General features: G+C 37.4%; 1 protein-coding gene across 1 annotated transcript; it reads left to right on the top strand.

Moving 5' to 3' along the window:
• The first annotated feature begins 483 nt into the window (after positions 1-483).
• Positions 484-864, top strand: LOC149251253 (lysM domain receptor-like kinase 3). Its single transcript, XM_089453837.1, has one exon. The coding sequence runs from the start codon at positions 484-486 to the stop codon at positions 862-864; it is 381 nt and encodes a 126-aa protein (XP_089309963.1).
• Positions 865-15,399: the final 14,535 nt, after the last annotated feature.

The raw sequence follows: 15,399 nt of genomic DNA, 5'->3' as shown, positions 1-15,399 counted from the left end.
GGTTTCTGTCGCCGCCCAAAAAAAGTCCGGCTTCAGGCGCCAGCAATTCCTCCATCCTCTGCCACCATCCGCGAGCTCCGTCCAGCTCTGCCACGCTCCGCATTAAAGTCGACGTCTGATAGGAATTGGTGGAGGCAGGATTTGTAGAGCGCCCACTTCTGGAGGTCACGTGACCCTCGCAAAGCTCGATATCACCAGAGGAAAGGAGAAGGCTGCTGAGGTTCGTGCAAATCAATTCACTCATAAAATCACTATGCAAGATCCTCCATGCCTGCATTTCCCGCAAATAGTTATGCACCACGACACCAATATCAAGTATGTCCATAATTACATAAAGTCCAACAACATTCTCGTCACGGAGCCTGGTTACAGAGGACGGATCTGCCCTTTGGGCGCCTCTTATCTCGCCGGGATATATGACACATAAGGGGTCGGGGTTTTGCCTCAACGTTCCAGCATGAAGATAATTGAACACAGGGCTACATGGTGCCAGAATACATCAACAGCGGCATTGTGTCACAAAAGGCGGATGTGTTCGCCTTGGGTGTTGTGTTGCTAGAGCTCCTATCTAGGCACGAACTGATAAGGTATGTGGCAGATGAGGGCGGCCGCAGTATTAGGAAAATAGGGCTTATACAGAGCCTGAATATTGTTATTTCAGAGGCCGACGATAATTTTGCCAGGAGGCTGAGGAGATGGATGGATACTCGGCTCAGGGGCTCCTTTCCTGTAGATTGCGCGGAGAGGGTAGCGAGGCTTGCTGCTTCCTGTGTGGATCCAGACCCCGGAAAGAGGCCTGATACAAGATATGTTGCAGGGGAGCTGTCCAGAGTGTTTATCATGTCCAAACAATGGTCTGAGTGAATGAATGCCAATAAAACATGTGTCAGTGGCACCTTCGAAGCCAGATAGAGTCATTTGTGTTTCATAAATATTCCAGAGTAAATGGGTTTGGATTATATTGGTGTGTATTGCTTTGAACATTGTTGTACTGCAAAAGGGAGAGAAAAAACCATGGCGGTTTGGATTATATTGGTTTGTATTGCTTTGAACATTGCTGTACAGCAAAAGGGAGAGAAAAAACCATGGGATATAATGATCTGAAGACTTCCTGTAAATATGGTTTGGATGGGTCATTTCGATGGATTATAAGCAGGATATTCAAGTGTTTCAGATATTTTATGAGAACCACTTTGAAGCCTGGCCAGAGCTTAAACCTGTTCTGATGAGATCTACCAAAGAAATGTTTAAGTGCAAGTTTTTCTTTAATTTGTTTTGGAATGTATGATTCTCATGCCCCCTTCAATTTTTTTGGACCTATGAGGCAAATTGTATTCTTGGTCAAGAAAGTAATAAACTTCAAAATACAGACAATACTTTGTTTGATCTTTGGATGTGTATTTTCTGATGCATGTATTTATATTTATTCGCTTCAGTTGAATTCCTGGAGTTTTAGCTTTCCAGGTTTAAAAGAAGTGTTCATGCAGATGTGCCTTTGTGTTGATACTGCCATGGATTTTGCATCTTTTCAGTAGGAAATTGAGAACGGTTTGCATATTTTTTATTAATTGAATCTCTCTTTAATATAGCTTTTCTTATTTTTATTAATTGAATCTCTATGTAATATATAGCGAATTTCTATTGAATCTCTCTTTAATATAGCTTTTCTTATTTTTATTAATTGAATCTCTATGTAATATATAGCGACTTTCTTATGAAAGTGGAAAACGAGGATTCCCATTTAAAGAGAGTCGTGCTTGGGTTGGAAAACTCTAGCAATGTTGTCTCAAATATTTTGTGTAAATATAAGAGAATATATTCCAAAACGCTGGGATTGCTTGGATTCATGGCAAGCAATATCATTAAACATCGATTAATCACGTTAAATCTGGCGGATGGATGTTTGAAAAGAATGACAGTATTCTCTAGGACAACGGGAGAATCTTTTTTTTCAAAGTTTTTAAATTTGAAAAATTATCATCTTTTTCTTGATTTTATACTACATACATATAATGTGATGATTTGATTCTGGTTATGTCAATATATTTTTAGCAGACAATTGATTCTGGTTATGTCGGTATATTTCTAGCAGCTACGTTGCCTTAGCCTGGATGGCTAGGGCTAGATCTAATGTCTAATTGGGATGTTTTTATAAGGTTTGATTAGTTTATAATTTGAATGTTTTTATACGGTTTGATTGGGTTTAATAATTAAGATTATATGTTTTCTCTTACTAAGTCAGAGGTTTAGGTTCTAGTTTAGAGGTTTAGGTTCAACATTAGAGGTGTGTTTTCTCTTACCAGGTCAGAGGTTCAGGTTCAAAACTAGAGAATGGTTAAGAGTATGTGTTTTCTCTTACCAAGTGAGAGGTTTAGTTTCAAAACTAGAGGTGTGCTTTCTCTTACCACGTCAGATGTTCAAGTTCAAAACTAGAAACGTAAAGTATATATGTCTTTTAAGAATATTTTGACATAGATAAAATTATGTTTTTTGACATAATAGATATAATATGCCAACTTAACATTTCAACAATTACACACATTTATCACAATATATCTATCACAATTAAATGGTGAAATAGAACATGTGAACTCCATATTGAACATCAACTAATTAGACATATCCATTGCACTTATCTCTATCACAATTTAATGGTACAAAACGCTTTTGCTATCACATTTAGAGGGTAGAAAACACCTTTATACACAAAATAAAGTTGATATATCACTTAATATGGATATTGTTTATTTATTTATTTATAATCGGTATTGAAATATATGTTTCTTATTGTTAATGTTTTTAAAAGCATTATATGACAATTCTATAAATGGAATTACACACATTTTTTTAATTGTGAGTGTTTTTTTTCCCATTATATAAACATTACTTGTCAATTTTATATTGATTATGAAAGGGATTATATATCTCACATTTCATTATTATGAAAGGTTTTAGATATATTTCTCACAATAAAGGGTACAAAGAGTATAAAATTATTATGTTATTGAGACCCCAACATAAATCCATCTTAATTCCAGAATACAAACTTATATATATACTAAGACAGATTCATTCTAAATATCTCAACACGTGACTCTGTTTTGAGTGAAAAATATGAGGAAATGTTCCCAAATTTAATTCCTCTTTACACTCCATATAATAAATTGAATTGTATCTACTTATTATTCTTATTATTAATTTTACTTTTAATCATTACTTTATTATTATTATTTAATGATATACTACAACATCTCTTTGTCTGGTTGCTATATCTACCTCATATTGGATTATAGAGTTGTTCTTACAATAATGATGAAATTAAAAATACATTAATTTATAATTAATATATAAATTTTTAATATAAATCATTGGGCTAAGAGTAGATTTATAGCCCGAGTGAATGTTGACAACCAAGTATGGTAGATGTAGGGGAGATATAGAGAAGCATTTAATGAATGAAGTGTTAAACATAAAGTTAATTAAATAATCATAATCATAATAATAATAATAATAACATAACAAAATAATAATAATAATAATAAAACATATTTTTAACTAAATTATTATAATAATAATAAACTATAATATAAGTTAGATTAAAAAATAAAAAAATAAATAAAGAGTAATTGAGTTGTTTCAAGGGGGCAACTAAATTTGTGATCCAATTAATGTGAAATCTGTAAAAACTAAGAGATCCAAGGTTCAAATCCCCAGTTGTGACCCATTTTGCAGAAAGGACGACAGGTCGTAGACCCCAGAGGTTTAGTTGTGACTCACTTTATGGAGGGGAAAACAGGTGGTAGACCCCAGAGGTTTACTAGTAGTTATGTGTTAGGCAAGCAGATCCAAGGTTCAAATGCCTTTGTTTGTGAACCAATTTACAAAGGAGGACAAGTCCTAGACCACCAGAGGTTTATTGATAGTGATGTGTCAAGCGAGTTGAGATACCAAAAAAAAGAATAATATGATTGAATTCAATTTGTTATATTGTAATTTTTTTTATTAATAAAATTATTAATGATTTAAAAAAAAACATAATTACATATCACATTAAAATAAATTTTTGTAACTACAAACTTTACGTTTAATATTTAATTAAAAACCATATAAAAACTTTCTTTCTCATCAATTAAAACATTATTTATATAATAAACATCATCACATTATATGTAATGTAGTATAAAATCAAGAAAAATATGATAATTTTTCAAATTTAAAAACTTTGAAAAAAAGATTCTCCCGTTGTCATTCTTTTCAAACATCCATCCGTCGGATTTAACGTGATTAATCAGTGTTTAATGATATTGCTTGCCATGAATCCAAGCAATCCCAGTGTTTTGGAATATATTCTCTTATATTTACACAAAATATTTGAGACATCATTGCGAGAGTTTTCCCATCCAAGTATGGCTCTCTTTAAATGGGAATCTTCGTTTTCCACTTTCATAAGAAAGTCGCTATATATTACATATAGATTCAATTAATAAAAATAAGAAAAGCTATATTAAAGAGAGATTCATTAGCAATTTGCTATATATTACATAGAGATTCAATTAATAAAAATAAGAAAAGTCATATTAAAGAGAGATTCAATTAATAAAAAATATGCAAACCGTTCTCAATTTCCTACTGAAAAGATGCAAAATCCATGGCAGTATCAACACAAAGGCACATCTACATGAACACTTCTTTTAAACCTGGAAAGCTAAAACTCTAGGAATTCAACTGAAGCAAATAAATATAAATACATGCATCAGAAAATACAAATCCAAAGATCAAACAAAGTATTGTCTGTATTTTGAAGTTTATTACTTTCTTGACCAAGAATACAATTTGCCTCATAGGTCCAAAAAAATTGAAGGAGGCATGAGAATCATACATTCCAGAAAAAAACTTGCACTTAAACATTTCTTTGGTAGATCTCATCTCAACAGTTTTAAGCTTTGGCCAGGCTTCAAAGTGGTGCTCATAAAAGATCTGAAACACTTGAATATTTTGCTTATAATCCATCGAAATGACCCATCCAAACCATATTTACAGGAAGCCTTCGGATCATTATATCCCATGGTTTTTTCTCTCGCTTTTGTTATACAACAATGTTCAAATCAATACAAACCAATATAATCCAAACCACGGTGGTTTTTTCTATCCCTTTTGGAGTACAACAATGTTCAAAGCAATACACACCAATATAATCCAATCCCGTTTACTCTCGAATATTTATGAAACACAGATGACTCCATCTGCCCTCGAAGGTGCCACTGGCACATGTTTTATTGGCATTCATTTGCTCAAACCATTGGTCGGACATGATAAACACTCTGGACAACTCCCCTGCAACATATCTTGTATCAGGCCTCTTTCTGGTGTCCGGATCCACACACGAAGCAGCAAGCCTCGCTACCCTCTCCACGCACTCTACAGGAAAGGAGCCCCTGAGCCGAGGATCCATCCATCTCCTCAGCCTCCTTGCAAAATTATCGCCGGCCTTTGAAATAACAATATTGAGGCTCTGTATAAGCCCTATTCTCCTAATACCGCGGCCGCCCTCATCCGCCACATACCTTATCGGTCATGCCTAGAAAGGAGCTCCAGCAACACAACACCCAAGGCAAACACATCCGCTTTATGTGACAGGATGCCGCTGTTGATGTATTCCCGCGCCATGGAGCCCTGTGTTCTGGTTATCTTCATGCTAGAACATTGAGGCAAAACCCCGACCCCTTCTGTGTCATATACCCCGGCAAGATAAGAGGCGCCCAAATGGCAGATTCGCGCTCTGTAACCAGGCTCCATGACGAGAATGCTGCTGGACTTTATGTAATTATGGACGTACTTGATATTGGTGTCGTGGTACATAACTCTTTGCGGGAAATAAAGGCATGGAGGATGTTGCTTAGTTATTTTATGAGTGAATCGATTTGCAAGAACCTCAGCAGACTTCTTTCCTCTGGCGATATTGAGCTTTGCGAGGGTCGCGTGACCTCCAGATGTGGGCACTCTGCAAATCCTGCCTCCACCAATTCCTGTCAGACGTCGACTTTAATGCGGAGGGTGGTGGAGCTAGGTGGAGCGCGCGGAGGGTGGCGGAGGAATTTCCGGAGCCGGATGTTTTTCCCGGCGGCGACGGAAACCGGACAATTCCTCCGCCTTGTTAGGCTACTCCGTGAAATTTTATAGATATTAAACGTTAGTAAAATAAGTTAGTTTGACCATCCAAAATAAGGTTGACTAGATGTTGGTGGCCGGCCGACAATTGGAACGGCTAGCTGGCTGGGGCTGAAATATGTTAAACGTTGGTGGCGGGCCCACAATTGGAACGGCTAGGTGGCTGAAGCTGAAATATGTTAAAAAGGGAGGGAAGTTAGGAGATATCAGTTATTACTTGATGACAGTATTGGCAATATCAGTTATTTTGATTTTGATGACAGTATTGGCATTGGGAGAACCCTAAGCGCGGACTCAAATTTTCGTTCCTGTCTTAATAAACGTCCTGTGCCTGTACAATCCTGTTTGCGAGAAGAATACTATTGTTCCTGTGCCTGTTTTAATAATCCTGTTTGTGAGAAAGAATAGTGAGGTAGGCACAGGCACCATTATTTTTTGTCAGCATCTTTCTTTAATTGCACATAAATAAATAAATAATCCTGCTCATGTTGATCCTGTTTGCAGAACAGCCTTTACATCCGAAAGCTAAGAAACGGTTGTCTTTAACGTTTTGCAATATTCAATGGAAATTGAAAGTTTTGCACTTTGGCTGTTACTGATGATTCTCTTGTCTAATCTTCCTCGACGCGCTTCGGCCAACGATTTCGACATCCAAATCATAAAAATGGACTCTGAATTCAATGTCTCGGCGAAAGATTCGGACATTGACATCATCCAAATGGCTTTTCAGAGTGTGTCAGGATTGAATGTCTCGGACGTTTGCGGGAGCGCGAGGAGGTGTGAAAGTAGTGTCGAGAAATTAAATTAAATTCGCGGAAGCTGTCAGGAGTGGTGAACTGGAGGGTGCTCTCTAAATTATCCCATCTTAAAATGCTCGACCTCTCACACAACTCTCTCGGGGCGTTTAGGAGAGGACCTATGGAAGATGACAACGCTTTACATCCCTAAATTTGGCGTGCAATGCATTGGGAGGAACCCTCAACTTCAACGTGTTTCCAAGATTCTCAGCGTTACACACGAAGAATGCGTTTTATAACAAATTCCGTACATTCGACAACACGCTGAATCTTGCAAGCTTTCGAGAACTTAGGGTTTTCAACCTATCCGACAACAAGATTATGGGTAACAAGGTACTTGCTCAACTGGTCACTTTAGAGGGCATCACCAAGATTTCTCTGGCTGGAAATAATTTGCTTTCACTTCACCACTAGTGCTGTCAAGAAAGAAGAATTCAAGCAGGCTTAAATACCTGGATCTATCCCACTGTAATTTGAATGGAACTATTGATTCTCTAGCTCGAATTAGTTCCTTACTCTATCTCGATCTTTCCTGTAATAATCTCTCTGGGCCATTCACAATTGATGCCGGCCACAAGTTGCAATTTCTGAATATTTCTTACAATAACTTCTCGGGAAGAGCCAACGACGCGGACGTCAAGAAATTTGGTCCCGCGGCTTTCTTTAATTCTGGACTCTGGAATAGTGCAATAAAATCCTGCCCCAAGAATGCATTCAAATTCCAGACGGTAGTCATTAGTGTGTCACTCGCTCTAGTACTACTCATAGTACTGGTGGTCGTGACATTATTGTTGGTCTACAAGAGATCACGAAGAGCCGGCCGTGCTATATTGGAGAATTGGCTTGTCCCGCGGGAGCCTCCATAGTAAACGAATCAACATACTCCATCGGCGGCGCCTCCATAGCCATAGTAAAAGAATCAACAGACTCCATCGATGGCACCTCCATAGTAAAAGAATCAATAGGCTCCATCGGCGGCCCCAGCCCGTTCTTTAGAATGCTTTTTTCAGCGATGAAATGTTCCTGTATAGTCTTTTCAAACAAAATGAAACGGGCCGAATTGGAATTGGTTGGTTAAATTCAATTGTGCACGCTAATAGTGCTTAATTCTTTCTTTTGTCTGAGGTGGCCATCATTAATAATGTAACTGTAAATCGTTATGTTTATTCATATTTGAAGTTCTCCGGACTCATGAAGTAAAACTGTAAATAATAATGCACTGCTCCGAAAAAGCTCACCTGAATTGAAGGTGCACATGATGTTTTAATTAGAGTGGAGACCAGTTCTTTCTGCATATTGGAATTTTCTAATCATATATATATAATGCTTTATACCTATGGCTTATTATTATTGCAATGAATTCAGAGCTTTGACATTATTATTATTGCAATGAATTCAGATATTTGACATTATTAGTATTGCAATGAATTCAGAGCTTTGGTTTGTTTGAACCATCCTTCTGTTCACGCTTTGATAGGCCACTTGTGAAATCTATCATGACCGCATACGCAATTATTTACTTCTCATACTTCAACTACTTTGTGTTTGTTCATGTTGCCTACATATTTCCTTTAGTTCGTTAGATTTCTCAACATCCAAAAACTATGATTATGTCTACTTCAACTTATTTATTTTTGAAGATCCCAAAACTATGATTTGTTATGTCTACTTCTACTAATTATAATTATGTTTTTCTTCCTGTTTATTATATATAAACAAGTTATGTTTAGAGTACTGAATTAGGTAAATAGAATAGAAATAGAATCAGGTAAATAGAAATAGAATCAGGTAAATAGTGAATCAGGTAAATAGAATCTGGGAAACAAAAATAGAATCAAGTAAATAGAAATGTTGTTTGAGGAACCTTAATATTAAAGGAAAGGCCAATCATGTGATGAATAAGAGGGAAAATTGAGAGTTCATGGGGAATAGAAAGCAAATTGGGTAGTAACTCCTCGAGGAAACTAGGGTTAGCCTCTGACCAAGGTACTAGGGTATGATATATTCTAGCCTAAATTTAGTTCTAAATTTAGAAAGAGGCATCCAACAAAGAATAAATACAACTACCCTGTCATGTGTAGGTTGGGTTTAAAACCCTAACCAACATCCATAACCCAAAATCATAGCTAACAACAGAAAAATATGCAGTTGGAACCTGGGTCTGTGAAGGCTACGAACTCCAGCTTGGTGAGTACCAAATTCTGGAGAAGTTGAGCAGCAATAGCTTGAAGTGAACAGCTATGTGAAACCCGCCTATAACTAAGCCAAGAAAATCGATTAGTTTTCAAACATAAGGAATTTTAAAAACCCTAACAAATTAACTAAGATATCAGTTTTCTTTTTGTGCTTGAGGAGTATACTTGGATGTGGTCACTAATAAGCCGCTGGCGGCACTGGTAGCCTGGCCTAGCAAAGGATTTATCAACTAAACAAATGCGAACGACACAACTACTGTACTGTCGAGATGGAAAAGATCAAAGTTGTAACTACAAATTGAATGATTAGTGATGCAACCTATAGTGCTGCCTGGCCAGAAGATAAAATATTGTAGCAAAACAATCCTTCCGTGCCCCTGTAACCGTAATGCTAATCAGTGATTGGAGACCCTAATAGCACCGACATTTACACCCTTCCTCCTAAGTACACAAAAACCCTGAGTAAATAGTAAGACTAGATTCTTATTATTTGTAGCATGGTTCTGGCAGTGTGTTGCAGGTCCGGAGAGCCATGGTTCTGGCACAAGTGTTGCAGCTCTGGAGAGCCATGGTGGTTCTCGCAGCATGTTGTGGGTCTAGAGAGCCATGGTTTTGGCACAGGTGTTGCAGCTCTCGAAAGCCATGGTGGTTCTGGCAGTGTATTGCAGGTCCGGAGACCCATGGTTCTGGCACAAGTGTTGCAGCTCTGGAGAGCCACGGTGGTTCTGGCAGTGTGTTGCACGTGCGGAGAGTCATGGTTCTCGCACAAGTGTTGCAGCTCTAGAGAGCCATGGTGGTTCTCGCAGTGTGTAGCAGGTCCGGAGAGCCATGGTTCTCGCACAAGTGTTGCAGCTCTGGAGTGCCATGGTGGTTCTGGCAGTGTGTTGCAGGTCCGAAGAGCCATGGTTCTGGCACAAGTGTTGCAGCTCTGGAGAGCCATGGTGGTTCTAGCAGTGTGTTGCAGGTCTAGAGAGCCATGGTTTTGGCACAAGTGTTGTAGATCTAGAGAGCCATGGTGGTTCTGGCAGTGTGTTCTCCTTTTGCTACTGACCCAATCCAACACTTATTGGCTGCTTGCTGATTAAACACCCTACTATACCAAAGCGATGTGTTGGTGCTTGGAAAGTTGATTGATGGCCTTCCCACTAAGAATCATGTTCCTCCTTTGCAACACATGCATTCGATGCAAGATTATTTTGGAAACCACTTTTCTAAGTTAAGCCCATCTGAGTGAAATACAACAATGATTTACAATATCAGTAATAACAAGAAAATAAATGACCATTCTTTTATCTCCAGGGTTCCAAATTCCACATCTGGAAGAACGAATCCACCATCTCTTTCACTTCTTGGCGTCAACACATCATATGGTCTACAATGGATGCAATTTTTGTTGGCATTTTTGTCCACTTTCTCTTCTTGTTTCCATCATCTTCTAGTATTCACATGCTGCTCATGTCATTATTTGAGAATGAAGGCTAATTATGGGCTTCTTGCTCAAGCGTGGACCTTCCAAAATCCTACGCCATCTTGTCACAAGAAACACCATTAACCTTGAAAAACACTCATGCAAGAATATAACTTGATGAACTCTTCCTTTTATTTTTTCAAAGAAACAAATGTTACATCATGTGGACATCCCCATGTACTCTTACATCTTGGTGTATAACTATCGAATAAACACAAGTCAACAAAACATGCTTCTTTAAACAAAATCAAATCTTCCAAGTAAATGTAACATACATGTAACAATTACATAAGTCAACACTCATGCATGTGAAAATGATCAACATTCTCAAGTTGACAACATACATGTTAACAAAGCAATCAACCAACACAAGTCAATCACTCATGCATGTTCAAGCACAATGAAACTATTAAAAATTCCATTATTCACACACACAAAATATCATGCATGCATAATAATTCTCAACTCTCACAAGTACAATCACAAGTACAAGAATCCCATTGGTATTTATGAGTACTTGAAGAGCTGAAATGACCAAATTGGTTGCAATATAGTGAGTCAACAAACTCCACTTTCGAACACTTTCTTGGCGTAAACATGCAAGTTCAAGAATGCAACATGCATGCAAATTTGTAGTTGCAAATTTGCATATTTTCTGCATCTAAGTGAGTCAACATAACTCTACTTTTACAACATATTGCCTCATGCAATATGCGACATACTTTCAGGAGAAAATAAATGCATCCAAATAACAAGGAAATGCATCAATAAGGAAAAATTTGCATCAATTATCCAAAAAAATGGAAGGCCTTAATTGGTTAAGAAATCTAACCATCTCTTTCTAAACCATTTCAATGGTGCTTCTTTCAGCTGCAATTCATCACGTGTATCATCCTGGCCCACATCAATTATGGAATTTCCTTTTCCATTCTTGCCAAAATCTATCTCCACCTTCTTCAAATGTCATGGATGACTTGTTGGATGCAAAGTCCAACATTTGTCTACAAGAAGACCCTGCTTATGGCAATGAGTGCAAAATAATTGCATCTTCTTTTGAACATGGTTTCCATCATCAAATGGACCTTGGATTTCTGTCTCTTTTGTTTTGAAAGTTTCATGTGTATGTCCATCATCTTCCAACACCTTGAAACAATATGGTTATTCAACCCAGAAAAGGAACATGTAAATGTTCTCCAAATCTTATGTGAAGATTTACCATGTTTATCATAATCAAAAGAAACTTGATTAAATGCAGATCTATACCTTGCACATTCACCTTTGTTGCCTTCTTGAAGAGGTGAATTTGATGAGGTAGTGGCTCTCTTCAAAATACCAACAATGGTTTCAATGACCTTAGAGCTTTCAACATCCTTTTGTTTTCCATTTCCACTAGTTGCACGCTTGTGAGCATCTTCTTGCAAAGTGGGTATAAAAGCTTTGCATTCCTCGTGAACACAAACTTCACAAGCTTGAGGTAATGAACATGTAATTAAATTCCTTCTTGGAACACCTTCATGTGCCTCCTTGACTTTGGAGCATTCTCCATCATGTTGTCCATAACCAAGACCCAAATACCCAGGCCTTTCCTCAACAACAATTGGCTCAACTATGCCTTGTCCATGTTTGCCTAATGCTTTACCTTCATATCCCATCTTCATTAATATTTGGACCCTATTCCTCTAGTGTGTTTGTCAAAAGCACCAAAACATTCAATTTGAGAGGAAATTGAATATAAACTTGAATTGCATACCTCATTTTCATTAACATACTTTGCTAGGGTTTCCTTGGCATCATGGAGTTGAATCTCCATGTCATGCATATTTTCAAGAAGCTCTTGCTTCTCCTCCTTCATGGCCATCAACTCCTCTTCAAATATAGTGTTCTCCTTCCTATCTTCATTCATCTCTTGCACCATATCTCTCATGATGATAAGCTCTTGCAACATCTCTAAATCAAAGAGTCTTGCTAAGGAAGATGGATTAGAAACATCACTTGTTGAAGCTGCCATCACACTTGTAATGCATCAAAAATCTTCAGAAATCTTCAAAACGTTTCTCACCAAAGAAGCATCTCAGACCATCTCCCTTCTTCAGCTTACACACATAAATTTACACACAGTTAAATTCTCCTTGCACAAATACAAAAACAATAACTAATTTTCTAACTAACCTTGGAAAACCATCTCAGGGTTAAAATGAGCTTACAATGCTTTGATACCAACTTTATCTGAATGTTGGGAAAACTTGTTAATTCTATGCAAGATCCCTCATCAGTATTAAAAAAAATGTGTTCAGTATCATCTCAAATTAACAAAAAATGTGAGGAATTATGTGTCAAGTGTTGAGTGTCTTTTATGAGAAATTTATGAGGTTAATTAGTTGTTTAAAAAACATACATAACAAGTAAATTGTAGATAAGTAAAACATAGCAACTCATAACACAAAGATGATAAAGGATTTCACCCCTCTTGGGCTACATCTCCTTGGACCTGCTCCAATGGCTAGGCCTTCTTTGGATTATTGGTCAATTCTCTAATTACATGCACCTTCAGTGCTCCAATGGCTTTGCAACCTTCTCCATTGGATTCAGAAGACTGAAAAACCCAAAAAATGACTACCCAAGATCTACAATTGGGCTTCAGTTGATCTAGGCTTGACCTCCTCCGTTGGTGGCCATAGGTTTTCTTAAACTTCAACGAAGCAAAATCACGTACATAAGTGCCTTGTGCCTCCGCAACATATTCCATTGTGTTTAGAGAATCCAAATCATCTAGGAATGACTCTTTTTTAGCCAAAATTGGTCGAATTTTGAAGAAGTTGTGGCTATTCAGTTTTCTCTAGGAAAATGCCACCAAATCTATAGAGACAACAGCTAAACCCACCAAAAATGGAGCAATGTTGGATTTGTCAGACCTGCCAAAACTGTTGCCAACAAAATCTGCACTTAATTAAGTGATAATGATGGTTTAATTACCGTTAAACTCCACTTATAACATTAAGCGCATCGTTACCAATAAGCATCGACCTCTAGTTACGGTGTTGGTCACATGCGGTAGGGGTTGGCCCACTCTTTACCTAACTGCCACATTTTAACTCTTTAAAAGAAAATCGCGCCCATAGTTGGTTAAGAAACACAGTTTTGGTATAGCGGTAAAGCACGGTGCTTATGTGGGTGAGGTTGTGGTTCGATTCCACTGACCTTCCAAATATTTTTACATGACCTTTGAGAGGGCACGTGGCGGCCCCTAGGCTTGTCACGTGTCAGCCTTTCATTGGTCCTCACAAATTCCTTTGTCACAACTTGATAGAGCCACCTATGGGAATATTTTGGGAATATTCCTTGGAATATTATTTTCGTTGACTAGGCTGTATGGATGCCTAGTCAACATTCCAATCAGCCCTGTACCCAAAATTTTCTCTGTTTGTGAAAGCGGACAAAAGTCTCTATCTTTCTCATACGAGCTTTGTTTTGAGTGAAACAAGCTATGTTGGGATCATATCACTGAGACATGGTCGTTCAAGTTTTGAGCGATTCTGAGCACTTTGATTTTCGAGCAAATTTTTGCCCCTAATCCCAATTTCGATTAGTTGATCTACATAACTCTTCTACTTATCCTATGTTGCATTTAGATTCTTCTTGATAACTTGTATTTCTTGTTCCATTTTTTCCAACATGTCCGGTCCAATCCGTACCTTGTTCACTTAATCACTCCAACTGATATGAGTATTACAACTCTATCCATAAATTGTCTCAAATGGACTCATCCTCAAGGACTGTTGATATCCATTGTTATAAGCAAACTATACTAGTGGAATATACTCTTCCCACTTCTTATGTTGATGCATAACATACATCGTCAACATGTCCTCAAGAATCCTATAAACCCTCTATGTCTATCCATCTATCTATGAATGATAATTTGTTATAAAGGTTAACACTATCCCCAGGCCTGGAAACAAATCCTTCCGAAACTTGGAAGTGAAATTGGCATCTCTATAAAATAAAATCTTCTTAGGAACACCATGAAATCGCATTATCTCCCTCATGAAAATATGAGCTACCTCACTTGCCGAATTCCTAGAATTAATTGAAATGAAGTGAGCTACCTTACTTATCTTGTCAATCATAACCATGATGGAATTATGTTGCTTTAATGTCCTCAGAAAACCTGTAATGAAATCCATGGAAGTGACCTCCCATTTCGATTATGGAATCATAATTGGCTGCAATAAATCACCTGGATTCTTACACTCTACTTTTACCTGCTGGAAATCCAAACATCTCGCAGCAAACTCAACCACCTATTTCTTCAAGTTCGGCCAATGATAGAATTTCTAAATTGTTGTCAATGTATTTTGATATCTTGGGTGACTTGAATACAACTTAATATGAAATTCCTCAAGATAAGATTCTTAATCTCGCCATCATCCGACACATAAATCTTGTTTCCTAATTTTACCAAGCCATCTAAGATGATACTTCTCATCCCTATTATGTGTATCATGTTGTTGTAAGATATGCTTAAGCTGTTGGTACTTGTCATCCTAATGTACTAGTTGCAAGATCCACTCCTACAAGTTTGTCCCATAAGAACTCACTTTTGCAATGTAATTCACATGTTCTCTTCTACTAAAATCATTTGCAATCCTGTTATCTTTTCCCTTAATGTACCTAATCTCAAAGTCAAACTCACTGAGAGTAACTAACCATCTAGCTTCACTAGAATTTAGATTAGGTTGATAAGATAAGTACCTCAGTGCATTTCAATCAC

The sequence above is a fragment of the Pinus tabuliformis genome, chromosome 7, assembly GCF_031772625.1.
Source record: "Pinus tabuliformis cultivar Carrire ecotype Pingquan chromosome 7, CPIR1, whole genome shotgun sequence".
In the NCBI taxonomy this organism is placed as follows: domain Eukaryota; kingdom Viridiplantae; phylum Streptophyta; class Pinopsida; order Pinales; family Pinaceae; genus Pinus; species Pinus tabuliformis.
Note: the sequence above shows the minus strand (reverse complement) of the source record. Positions and strands in the feature narration are given on the sequence as shown.